Source organism: Octodon degus, unplaced genomic scaffold (genome assembly GCF_000260255.1).
Source record: "Octodon degus isolate 3935 unplaced genomic scaffold, OctDeg1.0 scaffold00083, whole genome shotgun sequence".
NCBI classification, from domain to species: Eukaryota; Metazoa; Chordata; class Mammalia; order Rodentia; family Octodontidae; genus Octodon; species Octodon degus.
Genome location: NW_004524659.1, coordinates 9,749,441 through 9,768,002, shown reverse-complemented (window position 1 = coordinate 9,768,002; position 18,562 = coordinate 9,749,441). Strand labels below are relative to the sequence as shown.

The 18,562-nt window shown below is 38.7% G+C and overlaps 1 protein-coding gene across 1 annotated transcript in view; it reads left to right on the top strand.

Annotated features, from left to right (window-relative positions):
• Positions 1–18,562, top strand: part of LOC101569489 (zinc finger protein 420-like) — a 93,312-nt gene extending 74,750 nt beyond the window's left edge. The window contains 1 exon segment of the mRNA XM_023721605.1: positions 16,492–18,562. Within this exon segment, the coding sequence (XP_023577373.1) occupies positions 16,492–17,588 (1,097 nt within the window). The 3' untranslated portion in view covers positions 17,589–18,562.

The window sequence follows — 18,562 nt, the reverse complement described above, 5'->3', positions numbered from 1 at the left end:
CCCTTGGGCTATGGTTTCAGCTTGAATAAGTGGCCTAGAGGTTTTCTTCTCACATGAAAAGTATGCATTTGTTTTTTTAACTTTAGAGCCTAGAATGAATGGGGTCTTACTGATTTCTAAGGTTCCCACAAGCTATCTTCTTGTCCATGGACAAAGTACTTGGCCTTTTTTTTTTTAGTAGTGCTAATCTCTTCAGAAACCACACTACTGTCTTGGCCACCAACATGCCATCCAGACTAAGGAAGACCTGGAAACTTTGGCGTCATGTGAGCCAGCGCCATGGCTGCATTGGCAAGGTCCAGAAGCACCCCAGAGGCCAGGGTAATGCTGGTGGCATGCATCATCACGGGACCAACTTCGACAAATATGACCCAGGTTACTTTGGGAAGGCTGGTATGAGGCATTACTACTTGAAGAGAAACCAGAGCTACTGCCTGACTGTCAACCTTGATAAACTGTGGACATTGGTCAGTGAGCAGACATGAGTAAATGCTGCCAAAAACAAGACTGGAATAGCTCCCATCATTGATGTAGTGTGATTGGGCTACTACAAAGTTCTTGGAAAGGGAAAACTCCCAAAACAGTCTGTCATCATGAAAGCCAAATTCTTCAGCAGAAGAACTGAGAAGATTAAGGGTGTTGGGGGGGGGGTGCCTGTGTCCTGGTAGTTTGAAGCTACTGGACAGGGGCTCATTAAAATGCTAACGAATGGTTTTCAAAAAAAAAAAAAAAAAAAAAGAAAGAAACCACACTACTTTTGGTCCCAACTTTACATGTGTTTTCCTTTTGGTTCAACATTTAAGGCTTTCAAACTTTTCTGCTTTGCCTTTTGTCCCTGATACTCACTGTATATCTGGTGAAATGTAGCCAGCAGTACCCAAGGCAGAACCTGAATGTTGTGCTGTCTTGAAATTCATGTACTAGATTAATTAATCTGCCACTCTTAATCTAAATCTCCTATAGTTGCAAGACATACACAAAATATGGACAAATTTTCTGCTTGGGTATAAACATGGCCTCTAGTGCAAACCGTCAATGGAGTCTTAGCACCCAACTGAGAACTCCTGCACCCAGGTTTTTCTGTCTACATTTTTGGAAGTATGCTGGTCTTTTCAGCTCTAGCCAGAATCTTGTATTTTAGGAAAGGGTCTACAGGGTGTTCAGGGTCTCACTATGCAGCTCAGACTCAGTGATCCTTCTGTTTTCAGCCTCCTCAGTGCTGGGATTCCAGGTGTGCACCATTATGCTTGGTCTCAGTGCTAGCCCAGTGCACCTGGGGTGGGGCCAGCATGGTATGTAGTGCCAGGAATCAAACCCCAGTCCCTGAGCTTGCCTAAGCAAGTGCTTAGTCCACTGAGCTTTCTCACTGGGCTATTGCTAACATTTCATCCTCCTTTTATTTATTTTAAAGTACTTCCTTATCCTTAGTTTCATTCTGTTATGGTTTGTGTCTAGTTGTCCCCCCAAAGCCTCATGTAAGTTATGGGGCAGAAACCGCTGGAGGAGCAATGAATGGCTTGAGGGGCAGGGCCAGAGAGGAGCCAGCCTTGAAACTGGCTAGGCTGTGCTTTGAAGCCTCCAGTAACTGTGAGCTAAATAAACCTTTCCTTTCCTCATTTTGAGTGTCAGGTATTTGTCCCAGCAATGAGAGAAGAGTAACTATGACACATTCATTATCATTTCTTATATTAATTTCTTTCCAAGGCTCTCTGTGGTTTGTTTGTTTGTTTGTTTTGAGGCAAGGACTCACTATGTAGCCCAGGCTGTTCTCAAACTCATGGGGATCCTCCTGCCTCCACCTTCTGAGTGCTGAGATCACAGGTGTGTGCCACCATGCTCAGCTCTTTCCAAGACTCTTAAATCCTCTTCCAAACTCCACCCTGCATATTTAGTATATTCTGTATATGTTAATAAAATGTGCTGATTTTTGAAATGAGAATTTACTATTATGTAACTGTAAAATCCTTCATCTGACTTGCATATGTGAGAAAACATCTTCTCCCTATTTCTGCAGCCTTACTTAAGTCATTGCCATGTTTCTCACACTGTGGCTAGGACACTGATAGTACAGGATGTGCCTGCAAAATGTTTTTATGCTGCAACATAAGAAAATAGTAAAATATGTTAGGAACCCATTAGAACACAGTATCCCACGGTCCAAACCTTGGATAAGCCAAGTATCAAAATGGATAATTTGATGAATTAGAATCCATGCTGTTAATAAGAAATTAAATGGAATTCATGGGTGAGAAAGTGCTTCCTTACAGTAGAATATCAACTAATAAATATAACAGGAAATAACTAGAAAATCACCATGTCACACCATCACAGTCATAAGTAGTTCAGGTAAGATTAATCAGTAGATGCTAAAACTAGTAGGTAAGAGTTTAATGAGGAACAGGACATTTATATAGTGTCAAAGTATCTTCCCACAAAACTAACTACAAAGGGGAATATGATAATTGTAGTGGCTAGTTGGTCCGACGGTTGTGGGTTATTGTTAAACTGATCATTGTAGAGGCCAAGCCTAAACAATAGCACCATACACAAGAGAACAAAGTTAGCAATGATGCGGTTACCAGCTCCAGGGTCATCACTCCAGACCTAAAGATCTGGTCATTCTAGCCCAAGCCGAAGTTCTAACACCAGATTCTCCTCACTCCAGGCGAGTCCATAAGTCTCACCCTCCCCACTGGAGCCGGGGGTCTCCGGGCCCCTCGCGCGCCTGCGTACTATGGACAGAACCTAGCGGCGCTTTCGAGGGGCGGCTCTTGGGGACTGGAGCGGAGTCACGAACCTAGTAAGAAAACCCAGAATGTAAAGTTTTTTGGTTTGGAACTGGTTGTCCCACAAAGATGCAAACCCGTTATCCTCAAGAGTATCGATCACTCAAGGGATTCCCTCAGTAGGTGTGAAGCGCTGGACAGTGAGCCCACCTAGACCGCCCCACCCCCGCCCCTGCTCCGCCCCTCCCCCGCCCGCCCTGGCTCCACTCCCCCGCCCAGCGCCCGGCAGCCCCGGACTCGGCCCCGCCCCTCTCCGCGGCTGCGCCTGCGCAATCGCGACCAAGCCGGCTGTTCTGTGGAATCCTGGCACCGTAGAATCCATCGCTGGGCGTCCTGGAAGTTGAGTGAGGACTGAGCCCGGTGAGCCAGGCTCGGGTGTGATTGTTTTTTCTAAGCAAATGAATCCCTGACAGGCCAGGGGCTGCGGGACTCCCAGGGTTGGGTGGTAGCTTGTGTGGCAGTAACGGTGCTGGTCCCGTCAGTGGGTGCGGCCCACTGTGCGGTGAGAGACCCTCAGGCTCCGCGCACGTCGGTCTCTCGTCTGCCACCTAGGCCTGGTTGCAAAGAAAGCCCGCCCGCGAGGGGGCTCCGAGAAACCTCACAATGGAGGACCCCTGCAGAAAGCCGGGATATAGGTTCGGAAAGGTCTCTGGGGTCTGGGAGCACCCGCTGGACAGTTCCAGCTAGACACAGGCGGCCCCCGGTGTGGTGGGGTAACTAGAGCGGGTGGCTGCAGATCTCACTTCTCATTTGCTTGCGTGCATGAAGATGGGGGTAGCCAGGGCCAGGAAAGCATGAATGAACCCCTGTCCCTCTCTAGTCTTGCTCGTCTCCAAGCAAAGGGCCCTTGTTAAAGTGCAGCCCTGCTCCTGTGAGAGACAGGTTGCTTGAGGTAGTGCTGCTACTCTGTTTCTGTGAAATGCATTTGATTTCCTCATGGGACTATTTGATTTCCTTCCCTTGAAAACTCTTAAGAATGATCTATTCACTGGGTCAGGCCTGAGGATTTCTCTACCTATTTAATGGCAAGGGACCTAACTAATTAGGAGAGTCCTCTTTTTAATGTCCTATTCGTGCAGTTCTGTAGTTAATTATGCATACGCTATATATTTTGTTCTAAGGATTTTGATGATAGACAAAAAACTCCTGCTGAAGGTTGATGTTCATGATTTGTTTTTGGCTGTGATTTGTTAGGACTAGTGTAGGGCTTAGGGGCCAGGGAGATAGCTCAGTGGCATAAGCGCTTGCCCAGCAAGCACAAGGTCCTGAGTTTGATCGCTGGTACGAAAAAACCAAACCAAAACAAAACAAAAAGCCCAAAAACAAAGAACAAACTAGTGTAGGGCTTGGTTAGGTGTCTTAGTGACTCTAGAATAAGAATGTCCCCAGGGCATACATGAGTGAAAGTTTTGGTGTCAGCCAGATACTGCTTGCAGTTTGCCAGCATGAATTTATTTTGGGTGTACCTTTGCATGGACTGAGAGAGGTGTACTGTGGTTAGGAATGTTAGACCTAGATTAAGAGGATTTGCACTGAAACCTGATTTTGAGGTATTTTCTGAGCTTCAATTTCCCTAGTGTAATAGTATATATACCATTATTACAGAAGTGAATGTACTTCAGGACATGATTCTGAAGATTTCGTGAGTTAATACCTGTAAAGTGCTTATGAGAATACTTGGCATACAGTATTAATACTAATAAGTAATTATTTAAAGGAGCTACTGCTATTACATGATAATGCTTAGTCATCTCTATCAGTTTTCCGAATTCTCAAGGGCAATGAAAAGGTAAAGTTAACTATGATGGATTCTCTTAAGGAGAAAAATGGGCCAAAAGCTCAAGTGAAGCAGGACAGGGATGCATAATGTGAAGTCTTTGGACTCTGTTTATGGGCTTTCAGAGCAACAAAAATCTCAAGATTATATTAAAAAGTTTTGCATATATTAATAAATGTTAGTTACTGGGAGGAAATCCATAATTTTATCTTATCAGAGTATGTATGTCCAACAAGATTGAGTCTCACTGGTCTAGAATCAAAGTCTGGAGTAACTGAAAATGACTTTGGAAATATTCTTTTATAAAATTAATATCCATCTATGTAAATATGGTTAAGTCATACCATATTCATGGAATGTATGTGATAATAAAAATATACTTCGTCATGAGAAAAAGCATATGACATTTTGTTAAGTATTTATTATGGATAAAATTATTCAAGAAAATTTTAATTTGTGTATTAATTTTGACTGCTACCCTAAATGTTATTTAACCTAGTTGAAGGATAGCTAGCTTTTTTGGTTTCATTATAGTTTATATCCACACATCATTTCATTCTCCTTACATCATTCCAGCCTAGTATCTGTTTTCCCCAAAATATAGTAAATGCTGAATGAAGTATAATTAGTTTTTCAAATCTGTTAATCCAATTCATTTAATATGCATCTCCTTAGTGGGTTCTAACTAATGAGTCAATGAGTTATTTCTTCCTAGAGAATTACTCATGCTCAAGTTTCACAAGTTCACTTCTTTGCAGTCTAGATACTGAGAAAGATTAGGTAGTAATTGTGATCACGCAGACAGTACTGATGGTCCTGAATGGCAAAATTATAAGCAGTGAGCTCAGAGTATTCTGGGAATGGTAGCTAAGCTGGGATCCACATGGGACCCATTGTACAACTGAAGCTTTGTCATGATAAAGGCTGCTAGAGAAGGTCCATACAGATTTTTCTCAAACTATGGATATAAGTAGTAGCAGCATCACCTGGGAACTTTTGAGAAATACAGATCCTCAGATATAGCCCCCAACTTCCTGAACACCTGTCTGCAAGAGTAGGGCCTAGCAGTCTACTTAACTAGCCCTTAGGTAATTCTGATGCTCACTGAAGTTTCATTACCAAACTGTGCTGCCTATTATAATCTCCAGATTTTAATTTTTTCATTTATTAAGATTATGTTTCTTGGTATGTTTTACACTTACATAATGATCACATTCATCATAGGGAATCTGGACCCGTACATGACACAACTTCATGCTTTTTTCCCTTCCATTCCACTATCCTCCCTTTGATCCCCTTTCTTCTCTTTATTTATAAAAGCTTTGTTTCCATTTTTTCCTTCTTTGTCTTTAAAATCATCATTTCTGGGTCATACCCTGTACTAACTAAATCAGAATGCTTGATGCAGGGGCTAGGTATCAGTGTATATAAAGATTGCCAAGTGATCCAATTTACAAAAAGTTTGGGAAATTCTTGGATGTGCTGTTTTCTACCTTCACGTTTGGGAAAGCCAGCTGTCCTTCCATGAAGTAAGTTGTGATTTAGAGTATGTAGTCTCTTCTAAGCTGGAAAGATGGGAGTAGAAGATGGATCTGCTCAGGACAGGTTTGCACAGAGCCTTCTGAGGCTAGCAGGATCTCCATGTGTAGCAGACAGAGACTAACTGGAAGCTCTTCTGGTGAAGTGCCTGAACTTGTGCTTTTATGCTGGAGATTCTCTGCTGTATGCCTAGTCCTTGTGCCGCTGATTTCTCTATGGTTTTGGGGAGGACAGATATTTGTCTAATCTTAACCTTTCATAACTTGTCTCTGTGTTGGGAGCCATGATTGCATGGAGGAATGGAGAAGTGCTATATAACAGCTTTTAACATTTGGAGGTTCTGAGGCAATCCTGTTCTGATGGCTTCACATTCTTCCCCCAGTTCTGGCCTCTGTGGACTGTGCTACTCCAGTACATGAACTTTGAGGAATACTCGCCAACTCTAACATCATGGCTCATGTAAGTTCATTTTTGTCTATTTAAAAATTTTATCTTCATATTGGACTTGGTGGCACATGCTTGTAGTCCCATGACTGAGAAAACAGCATAGGAGGAGTGTGATTTCAAGGCCAATCTTTGCTGCATACCGGGTCCAGGTCAGGTTGGAATACAGATTTTTTTTTTTTATGTGTGTGTGTGTGGCCAGCTCAGCCCACCAGGGGGTGGGGCTGGCTGGCATGTGGTGCTGGGGGATTGAACCGTGGTGCCTGTGCTTTGCTAAGCTTGTTCTAAGTAGGTGCTTTAGACCACTGAGCCATCTCACCAGCCCTTGGAATACAGATTGAAACTTTGTCCCAAAAAAATAAATTCTGTTGCCCCCCCCCTTTTTTTTTGGTTATGTGAACATTGTCATTTATTATTCTGAAACTTCCTAGCAGAGCCCCACCCAGTAGTGGCTTCCCAGTCTCTTCCGTTCCAGGGACCGATTGAGCCTGGCATCCCAGATGCTTCTTGTGTATTCTTCTTCCTTTTGAGACTGTGTGCATGCCGACCAAGTTTTATGTTTCTTGGTTTTTTGTTTTTTGTTTTTTTGGAGACAGGGTGGCTTTATAGTTCAGGCTGACTTTGAACTCACTGTGTCACCCAGGCTCACCTCAAACTCATGGTGATCCTCCTGCCTCAGACCCTGGAGTGCTGGGATTACTGGCATATACCACCATGCCCAGCAGACTGTCTGAGTATCTCCTGTCTGTTGTTTGTGTGGAGCAAAAATTGCCTAGAGGGCAATATTTAATCTGACACTTTTAGGTTTTGAGAACACCATGAACAGCACAGCCAAAAAGAGTTGTAATTTGAGCTACATACGTAATTAAAAATTTTCTAGTACTCAACAGTTTTAAAGTATAGAGTAGTGTACAAGGTATATATATAATCTATCTTAGTAGTCATAAAAAGAAACAGTGCAGTTAATTATATGTTTTATTTAACTCAAAACAGCCAAAATATTAACATTTCAAAAGTGTAATCAATATAAAACTTACTGAGATATTTTACATTCTTTTCTTCTTAAACTCTTCACTATCTGGTATACATAAACCCTATCACTTATATATTATAGTACATCTGTTTTTATTCTTTTTATATATTTGGTTCTTCAGGATCTCACTACATAGCTTGGACTTATGGTGATCCTCCTGCTTTCAGCCTCCCCAATGCTGGGATTATAGGTGTGCGCCACTGTGTTTGGACTCTGGCCAGCTTGGCCTGCCCCAGGGTGGGGCTGTCCCAGCAAGTGGTGCTGGGGATGGAACCCACTCCCTGGGCTTGCCTAAGCTTGCCTAAGGAGGTGCTTTAGTCTGCTGAGCTATCTCACCAGCCCCTACATCTGATTTGTACAGGTCACAATTTGCATGCTCGTGACCACATTTCTCAGCTAACATGTTTGACATTGTAGTTTTAGAATTTCTTGTAAATTTGAAATGTAATTTAATATATTTAAAAGTATAATATCTAAATATGGTTACTATTTATTCTAACATGTCCAAAAAGAGGATTACTCTATGGTATACTTAAAATATTCAATAAATGTTTTGTTATGGTAAGGAAAAATGTTAATGATGCAATGTAATGATAACTAAGTTCCAAAAGAAATTCTTTAGCTTTATATAAACTTTACTTTTTCAAAAATAGAGATTTTATAGTTCATTCAAGGGAGAAATTCCATCAATTTTTTTCTAATTCTTAAAGAAGATAGTCAGGCATGGTAGTACATGCCTGTAATCCCAGCACTGCAGAAGCTCAAGTAGGAGGATCATCATGAGTTTGAGGCCAGCCTGGGCTACATTGTACGTTCAAGCCTGGTCTGAACTACATGGTAAGACTGTCTAAAAAAAAAAAAAAAGAAAGAAAGAAAAAGAAAAAAGAAGTATAGAAGATAAAGTATTTATTGATACAGTTTTAGGTCCTTTACAAGCAATAGTCTTGGGAACTTACTTTGGTTAACAGGGAATTTGTAGTAATCACCTGAACATGTCTGAAAATAAATAAAATTAGGTATCACATAGTACAAAGGAAGCCTTGGCTATAGCACTTTTGGGTAAACTACAAAAACTACCCATTTGGCCCATAAGCCAAATCCTGCTTATGTGCAGGCAAGTGACATTTTGAGAAACTTCTTTAAAGAGAAAGATATGAAGTAGAGACCATATGTGCCATGCAAGTTAGTACTGTCCCCATATAGAAAACATTTACAGGTCTCTGGTGTATGTTAACAGGGATTAAGTACCAGAGATTGAACCCAGGGCTTTTTTGCTGAGCTGTGTTTCCCAGATGCTTTTTGAGACTTGGTCTCACGAATTCACTAAACTGGCCAGGCTAGACTCAGGCCTGCCATCTTCTTCCAAAAATGTTGGAATTTCAGGCATGCAATAGAGATTGTCAAGAACTTATATTCTGGGGCTGGTGAGATGGCTCAGTGGTCTAAAGCACCTACTTAGAACAAGCTTAGCAAAACACAGGGACCGTGGTTCAATCCCCCAGCACCACATGCCAGCCAGCCCCGCCTCCTGGTGGGCTGAGCTGGCCACACACACACACATAAATAAATTTTTCAAAAAAAGAACTTATATTCTGTTGGTCACATTCACTTTCTTATTCCCAACTACCCACTTTGCAGGTTTTGAGCTCCAACCAGTTCATTTGCTACAAAAAATAAGCATAGATCATCAAGTCTTTTATCCATCATGAAACTATTTCTTTCACTTTATGAATAATATATTTGTTTGTCATGTCAGGATGTGGTGATGTTCAGAGATGTGACTGTAGACTTTTCTCAGGAAGAGTGGGAATGCCTGAACACCTATCAGAGGAATTTGTACAGAGATGTGATATTAGAGAACTATAGCAACTTGGTGTCACTGGGTAAGCTTATTTGTATCAAATAATTTAGAAATTTATTATTTATTTATTTTGGTATTGGTAATCAAACTCAGGACCTTGGGTTTGCCAGGCAGGCACTATGCCACTGAGATATCCCTGGCCCAATTTAGAAATTTATAAGACTGAATTTCAGGACTCCCTAAAAACTGTTTGAGGGGCCAGGGACCTGGCTCAGTAGAATAAGTGCTTCCCTGGCAAGCGCAAGGACCTGAATTCAATCCCCAGTTCCGAAAAAAAAAAAATGAATATTTTTGGGGGGTTTGGGAATAGACATTTCTATTAAGTATTTTTATTTCTCACTATAATTCAGCACACTTTACATCTTGCTTTGTTTCTTATTACCTTTGCAATGACCCTTGAGCATAAATTCTTAGACACAGCAAAACCACTACAAAACACTCTGGAATGAGACTGTGAGAAATAGTCCATGTTATTTGTGGACATACCCGCAATAAGACTAGGAAGAGAGAGTCTGCTTATGCTTACCTCTTAGAAGCATATGCAATGTATATGATACTGGGTTAATTAAAATTCAAGTGGACCTATTCAGTTTCCTAAAACAAACATATTACCTTTTAACTGCTTTGTGATTGAAAGTATAGTATAGGTGAAATTTGCATTTAAGACTAGGCAAATATCTTGGCAAGAAACAGAGAATACAGGCACAGAATGATGAACTTATTTACCCTGGTGACTCAAGTATCAGAGGCTGGATTTGAATCTCATACTGTAAACTGTAACTTTTTTTTTCAAAAGACAGAGCTTATAGTGAGTTTAAATTAAATAAGACCTACTTCTTGGTTCTTGGTTTTCCTTATGATCCTCAAATTATTTTAATTTGAATATTTTTCAATCCTGCTACCTTTGTTTATTTGGAAGACTTAATCAAATAAATGTTTTCTTTACTATGTACTTTTCTTTCAAGCAGGATGTTCCGTTACTAAACCAGATGTGATTACTCTGTTGGAACAAGGAAAAGAGCCCTGGATGCTTATGCGAGATGAGAAAAGATGGAGTCTAGGTAAGCAAGTGCTAGTCAGGCAGAGGTAAACCACTGGATATGGTGTGTATGATACACACCTCCTGGATAACAGAAAACACAGCCCTTAGATGTTGATTGTGAAGATGAGTCCTGAGATAGTCTGAGTCACCAAAGATATTTCATCTGTTGCAATGCATCACTTTATTTCTTCTTTCTCATAGTTCACTTGTTCAATAGGGGAAAACTTTTTTTTACTAGTGATAATAATTTTACCTGTGCTTTGAACCTCATTATTTTCTAACTCACCTTTTGTATTTCAACTTTTATGTATACTTTTCTTCATAGTCTTCTTTACATTCAGTTGACATTGTAGTAGGGGACTCATACAGTAAGCAATTAAACCAATGGGCTGTTGGTGTGGCTCAGTGGTGGAGCATTTGTCTTGCCCAGGCAAGGCTCTATATTCGATCTCCAGCACTACAAAACAAAAGAAAATAAACAAGTAAATGGTTTACTAAATATGGGGAAACTTATCTATAAGATTTGTTTATTTGCATCCTGCACAAGTGCCAGTGTTCCCCCAAATAGATTGAAAACTAGTGTTTTTCAGTAAAATTCTACTGTGCGCACAAACCATGTGGGGCTTGTGTTAAAATGCATATTCTAGCTTCTTGTATTGTGTTGCTTTGTGGTGTTAGGTATGGAACCCAGAGCCTCTCTAAGGCAAGTGGTCTACTACAGAGCTACCGGGCAGCCCAACGTGTGCATTGCAATTTAGCAGGTCCAAGAGAGAGAGGCCTGAGTTCTAATGAGCTGCCATAGATGGGATTCTTTGTCCATCGACTGTATTTTCAGCTGAAAACATGAGAGTGTTAGCTGAGATTTTGTAATTGATTATATTTCATTGTATTTTCTTTTGCTAATGAACATCAGAAGCCTCTCTGAGATGTTTACCTTATACATTTATAGCTGACTGGTTAAAGAGCCTTTAGCAGCTTAGTTTCCTTTGTAGCGTTTCTTTCAGTTTATAGTAGATGCATAAGTCTGTTCTGCAGACAGTTAGTTGTACAACAGTTGATTACAGAAAAGGGAACATCGACTGGAACCACCATTTTTTTTTGTACTAGCAAAATACTTTTATTATTTTTATAATAATAAAACAAGAAAAGTAAAGACTTGTTTTTGGTGTATACCAGAGTTAATGGAAGTGGAAGAGTAAAGGCATTAATAAGGCTTTTGTGTACTTTTGATGACCATAAAAAGTTAACAATACTAATTGTTTGCCATAAAACTTATAGTTCCCCCAAAAATAGATATATAAAGGATCATAGTTTTAAAATCTATAAAAGTAAAAAGTATATAATTGGAAGCTCTAAGGCTTATTCTGTGTTCCATATAAAATTATAAACATTTATTTACACAAAACACATGTGTTTAATGATTTGGAGGCAGATTTATTCAGATTGGCACTGACTAGGACTCAAATGTTATTCAGAAGGTTAGACCTAGAAGACTCAAGGAAGGAGGTTTTTATGAGGTCTGCAAGGGAGTACAAAGGCAGTACTTGGCTGTTTTCGATTGGTTCTTACAATGTGCATCACAGTGACCAGCTGTTTCTAAGAAACAGAAGCAACTGGAACTACAACAGGAGCTATTAACTGGGCAACAAAGAAACTTAAGTGTATTGGCCAGGGGGGCATTTTCTGTTACACTCTGTTTCTCTGTCTTTGTCTCTTTTTCTCTGTCTTTCTCTCTGTGTCTCTTTTGTCTTTATCTCTGTCTGTCTCTTTGTGTCTGTCTGTCTGCCTTTCTGTCTCTTGGATTCTCCTACTGGAGATTTAACCCAAATACCCCCAACCCTTTTTAAATTTGAGAATAGTTTTCGCTAACCACTAAGTTACCCAGGCTGAGCTTAAACTTTCCACTGCGCCCAGCTTCAAGTCTCTTGATACACTAACACATGATCCCTGGTTTTAATGTCATTAGAATTGCCAGTGTCACATACTGAATTGTTTATCCATTATCTTTTTTTTTTTTTTTTAGATACTGGGTGTAGAATCTAGGGCCTTCACGCTGAACTGTTTCTCTACCCCACCTTTTGTTTCACACAGAGTCTTACTAAGTTGACTTGAACTGTGGTCCCCTGCCCCAGGAGAGTGCTTCATATCATCATATATCAGAAAAAAGTATAGTGAATGACTTTCTCCTTTAGGAAGTACTATACCTCAGTAAGACCATTTTATGACCAGATAGTTTGTTCTTTTTAAAAAAAACTTAAAAAGTAGAAATAAGTAGAAACAACTTCTTTTATGCTGACCTAAGGTGGGTTAGTTAATATGTCTTTTACATTAGCAATATAACTAGAATAAAACTCTTTGATTCGTTAGAATCTAAACTATTTAGATTATATATGTGCTATAGTAGGTAGAAAAGTAAAGTTTACTACCATGAGTTAATTTTTGTTTGTCAGGACTTTTTGTTTTAGTGTAAATACAGGCCATTTTATCTTTATTAAAACATATATAATGTATATGTTATCCTTTCTAATTTAAGCTTTTTTGACTTAGAGCAAGAAATAAAGATATTCATTTGCCTGACAAGCACAGGGTTCTGAGTTCAACCCCCGGTACTGAAAAAAAAGAAAAAAAGAAGATATTCATGAAGCTATGTAAATGAGGAATCCTTCTTGAATGTCTGTTTTCTGTCTTTTACTATTTTTCAGCCATACCCATCTTGATAACAATTCAGTGTGCCTTTTTTTTTGGTACCAGGGATCGAACTCAGGACCTTGTGCTTGCTAGATGGGTGCTTATACCACTGAACCCCAGCCCGCAATGTGCTTTTATAACAGTACTTCCAAAACATTCAACATATTTGTCATAGAAAAGGTTGTCATTAAGTGTAAATAATTGTAGTGCTCACAGGAATGTGAACTGGCACCATCAAATTTGGAGTCACATTTGATTGATTGTCTCAATTCAGCTGTATATGCTATACAGCAGTGGTGGGAAACCTACGACACATGTGTTACTGTGTTTTTAAGACAAAAAATGTTGATGTACAAATTGTTTTTTTCTAGACTAAAACCTTAGTGTTCAGGTTTAATTGTAGTGTTGCATTTTGTGATAAATAAGGAGCCTTGGGGCTACAGTTGGGCACCCAGCCCCTGAAAGGTCTGCCATCACTATGAGCATCTATTTAGTCTCAGCTTTCTTGTGGTAACACTGGGATATGTTTTAAAGTGAAAACCTTCAGATTGAATAGGTGAATACATTTTGTAATTCTGATTTATCAGTAAATATAGATTTTTTTTTCCTACAGTGATTTATGCTTCTATTTATTTTCGACCCTATCTACTCACTTTGTTTATTTCATTAATTTCCTAATGTTTGATGTTTCTTATCTCAATTTGTATGGGCTTTTATGCTGTTAACATATTTCTTGATTTTTTTTACACATATTTTGGTGTTTTAATTATGATTTTGACTATCCATTTATTTAGATGATTAATTTTTAGCTTGCAAGTAAATCCTGCAGTTACTATCTTAATTTTCTTTTTCTTTTTTTTTGGTGGAGTTGCTTTGCTCTTCCATCATCTTAATTCTTAATGGTTATACTTTTTATAGCTGCTTACTTATTTACTGCTGTTGTTTAGCAAATGATATCACTTATATCCTACCTTCCTATTAAGGTTTAACGGAACTCTCTCCCAAAAATTTTACAAAATTGCTAAATTTTTTAAATTACTTGCTTGTGCCAGGGAGATGGCTCAGTAGAATAAGCGAGCCTGAGTTCAATCCCTGGTTCTGCACAAAACAAAACCAAACAAACAAACAAAAAAACTTGCTTGAGTGAGGAGGCAGACCTAGAGATAAATACCCTTAGATTTCATAGCAGTATTTTCTGTACCATTCATTTACCTGTCTTTGCTCACATTATTTCTAGTTTGGGCATTTACAAATAATGTTACATTATAGACTTTTAAAAATATCTTTTTTTTTTTTGAAAAGTATTGAACTGTTGCAAAATTTTAAGAAAGTATACATTTGAAAAACCATGACTTTCCTTAGAATTTTACTAGTCTTTTACTATGGTATAAACCTGTTGTTAGAAAATACTCTTAAATACCTTTAAGATATTGTTGGCTATGAGGACTTTAGGGAAGAAATGAGAAGGGGATGAAGGAACAAACAGGGTAAATATTTGTGGCAGAGGTGTGTATAGTTAATCTCAAGCCAAGATAAATTGGTAAAGCATCACATGACCTGGATATGAAGAGAGAACAAAGTTTAATGGTGGTTACACAAAGTACAAGTTGAGCTTCAATAGAATTATCTGCACAGGTACATAGAGAAGCATCTGGAAGAATGGTCAAGTGCAAAGAAATCTCCATTTTCCATGTACATATTTCATTGAGATGACATACACATGCTACTTCCCATCTTTCGAGAGAATGCTTGAAAAAAAAAAGAGTAATCAGTGTGATAAGGTTTAAGACTGGAATGAGGGTATCATATTCAATTTTGTTTTTTAAGTATTTAGTACAGGGTCTCACTACACAGATTGGACTTGTAGTGATCCTCCTGTTTTTCTGCCTCCCAAGCACTGGGATTACAGGTGCATGCCACCATGTCCCGTCTCCCTCCCAAGCACTGGGATTACAGGTGCATGCCACCATGTCCCATCTCAGTTGCCATCTCAGCACACCCCGGGGGCAAGGTTGACATGGCAGGGCAGGTACTGAACCCCTAGCCCCTGCATCTGCCTAAGCAGGTGCTTTAATCCACTGAGCTATCTGGCTGGCCCTTCTATTCAATAATTGTTAACTAATTATGAAAATTTAATGAATATTGGTTACTATATACTACTTATTTTTTTTTCTGGTAAGTAAATTTGTTCCTTTGTGGCAGTTTAAGACAAGAAAGTAAAGATAATAATAAATGGGGAAATTTGTTAGTAATAGCAGAAGAGAAAACTGCTAAGCAAAGGACAAGTGACTGGGATAGAAACTAATGAATATGAATTAGATGAAGTCAGCAGGGTTTTTTAAAGATGGTATTTGACTGATGAAATGTCCAGATTCCTGGGAGATAATATCACTAATGCAAAATTCTAAGAAATGAAGATTGTGACATATTCTAAGAAATGAAAAGAGGTGAGTGTGATAAGAAAGTAGGGAATAAAGGGGACAATGGCTTAAATTATACCTATGGTAAACAGAGGCCATGTTATTAATGGTAAAAGGTTTCTACTTATTTTGATCCATTAGACAAATCATTAGAAAATTTAAGCAGGAGGACTGGTGAGATAGTTTAGTGGACTAAGTGCCTGCTCAGACAATTGCAGGGATCAGGGTTTGATCTCTGGTACCACATGCTACACTGAGTGTGCTGAGCTGGTGACCAAGTCCAGGCGTGGTGGCACATGCCTGTAATCCCAGCACTGGGGAAGCTGAAAACAGGAAGATCATTACGAGTCTGATCTCTATAGTGAGACCCTGTACCAAATACATAAAAAAAAAGAAAAAAAAATTAAGTAGGGATTCTCAAACCATGATATTCATCAAAGCAATCTGATCTTCACTTATTATTTCTTTCATTTCCTTTAGCTTTTTTCCAGGTTACATAATTTAGTTTGAGATTTTTAGCCCATTTATGTCAGCGGGACTTTATTTTCTGTTATTTTTGTTTTTTATTATAAAGGTTTTGTTTATTTTGTCTAGAATAGGAGAATTATATGTTTATCTTGTTTTCTTTCAGGTTTGGAATCCAAGTATGACACTAAAAAGCTATTTGAAGAAAAGGATTTTTATGAAATTAATTTATCTCAGTGGGAAATAATGGAAAGAGTCAAAAGTTGTGGGCTCAAAGACTCTTTTTTCAGAAAAGATTGTGATTATAAAATATTTGAGGGACAAGAGCATCCCCACAAGGTATACTTCAGGCAAGTGACAGAAAGTACCCCTGAAAAAATATTCACTTACAGAAAACTCTCATCCCTTGCTTTATATCAGAAAAGTCAGAATAGAGAAAAACCCTATGAATGCATGGATTGTGGGAAAGCTTTTAGAGTGCGCCAACAACTTACTTTCCATCAGCGAATCCATACTGGTGAGAAACCTTATGAGTGTAAAGAATGTGGAAAAACCTTTCGACAGTGTGCCCATCTTAGTCGACATCAAAGAATTCATACATCTGACAAACTTTATGAGTGTAAAAAATGTGGAAAGATTTTTACATGCAGCTCAGATCTTCGCATACATCAAAGAATTCATGTTGGTGAGAAGCCATATGTATGCAAAGAATGTGGGAAGGCCTTTCGAGTGCGAGGGCAACTTAATCTCCACCAAAGGATTCACACTGGTGAGAAACCTTATGACTGTAAGGAGTGTGGCAAGACCTTTAGACAGTATGCACACCTAACTCGACATCAGAGGCTTAACATTGGTGAAAAGTGCTATGAGTGTAAGGAATGTGGTCAGGCTTTCTTGTGCAGCACAGGCCTTCGAGTCCATCACAAACTTCATACTGGTGAGAAGCCCTATGACTGTAAGGAGTGCGGAAAGGCCTTTAGAGTACGGCAGCAACTTACTCTCCATCAGAGAATCCATACTGGTGAGAAGCCCTATGATTGTAAAGAATGTGGGAAGACCTTTAGTCGTGGGTATCATCTAACTCTCCACCAGCGAATCCACACTGGTGAGAAGCCATATGAGTGTAAGGAATGTCAGAAATTTTTTCGTCGTTACTCAGAACTTATTTCCCATCAAGGTATTCATATTGGAGAGAAACCTTATGACTGTAAGGAATGTGGAAAGGCCTTTAGGCTGTTCTCACAACTTACTCAACATCAGAGCATTCATTTTGGTGAGAAACCCTACAAATGTAAAGAATGTGAGAAGACATTTAGACTGCTCTCCCAACTTACTCAGCACCAGAGCATTCATACTGGTGAGAAGCCCTATGATTGTAAGGAATGTGGAAAAGCCTTTAGACTTCATTCATCACTTATTCAACACCAGAGGATTCATTCTGGTGAGAAGCCTTACAAATGTAAAGAGTGTAAGAAGGCATTTAGACAGCATTCACACCTTACTTACCATCAGCGAATTCATAATGTGACTTAAAAGGAAGATCATTTTGCCTATGTTTGTTATATAAACTATTTACTGGCAACCAGAAGTTGATAATGTGAAGGTGAAGATTTTTATAGAGAATTCCAGCAAATGAATGCAGAAAAATATACAATTAGAAAACTCTACTAGAAAAAAATTTATAATAATATATCCAGGAACAATTATCCATAGAAATTAAGGTTATGAGTGAAAGATTAGCTTGAACTTTTAGCAAGTAGATCAGACTAATGACAACTGAACCCACAAATCACTCTCAATCTCATGAAACTAGGGCCATAAAATATTATGAACTTCATAATATAATAAAGTACAATATACATATCTTGCCAGGATATTGAACCTCAGGAAGTGGGAAGATAGCTAAGGATATTGAACCTGAATTTAAGCCTGAATACCTAACTCCCATTTAGAGAAAATTAAAAAATGGAAATCAAAATAACATGACACGACAAACCTAAAATATAAGTAATTCTACAAGATGAATGAAATTATTTCTCAAAGTATGAAATGACATTGTAAAAAGGAAGGTGAAACTATTAAGAGACTTACAAATCAAATGCCATGAAAGAGTGGTTCTTAATTAGATTATGAGTTGAAGGAACATTGAAAATAAGACATTTTTACAACAATTGGAGTGGGAACATTGATAACATTATGTAATATTAAGAAACTTTGTTAGGTATGGATAATAGCACTGTAGTTATATGAAAAATCTCTTTGTTAGAGATAAATTCTGGCATTCATACACAGAAGATATGTGACATCTGGAGTGTCCTTTAAAATGCTCTTGTGAAAGGAATGTGAAGGTGAATAAGTTTGGCAGAATGATAGCAAACTGAGTCTTGAATACATAGTTTTTCTTTGTTTTGTGATTCTTTTATGAATTTTTATGTATTTGAAAATTTCCTTAGTGTTTTTCTAAAGGTAAACAATTTAACCATAACTATAACCAGTTAGAAGTGAAT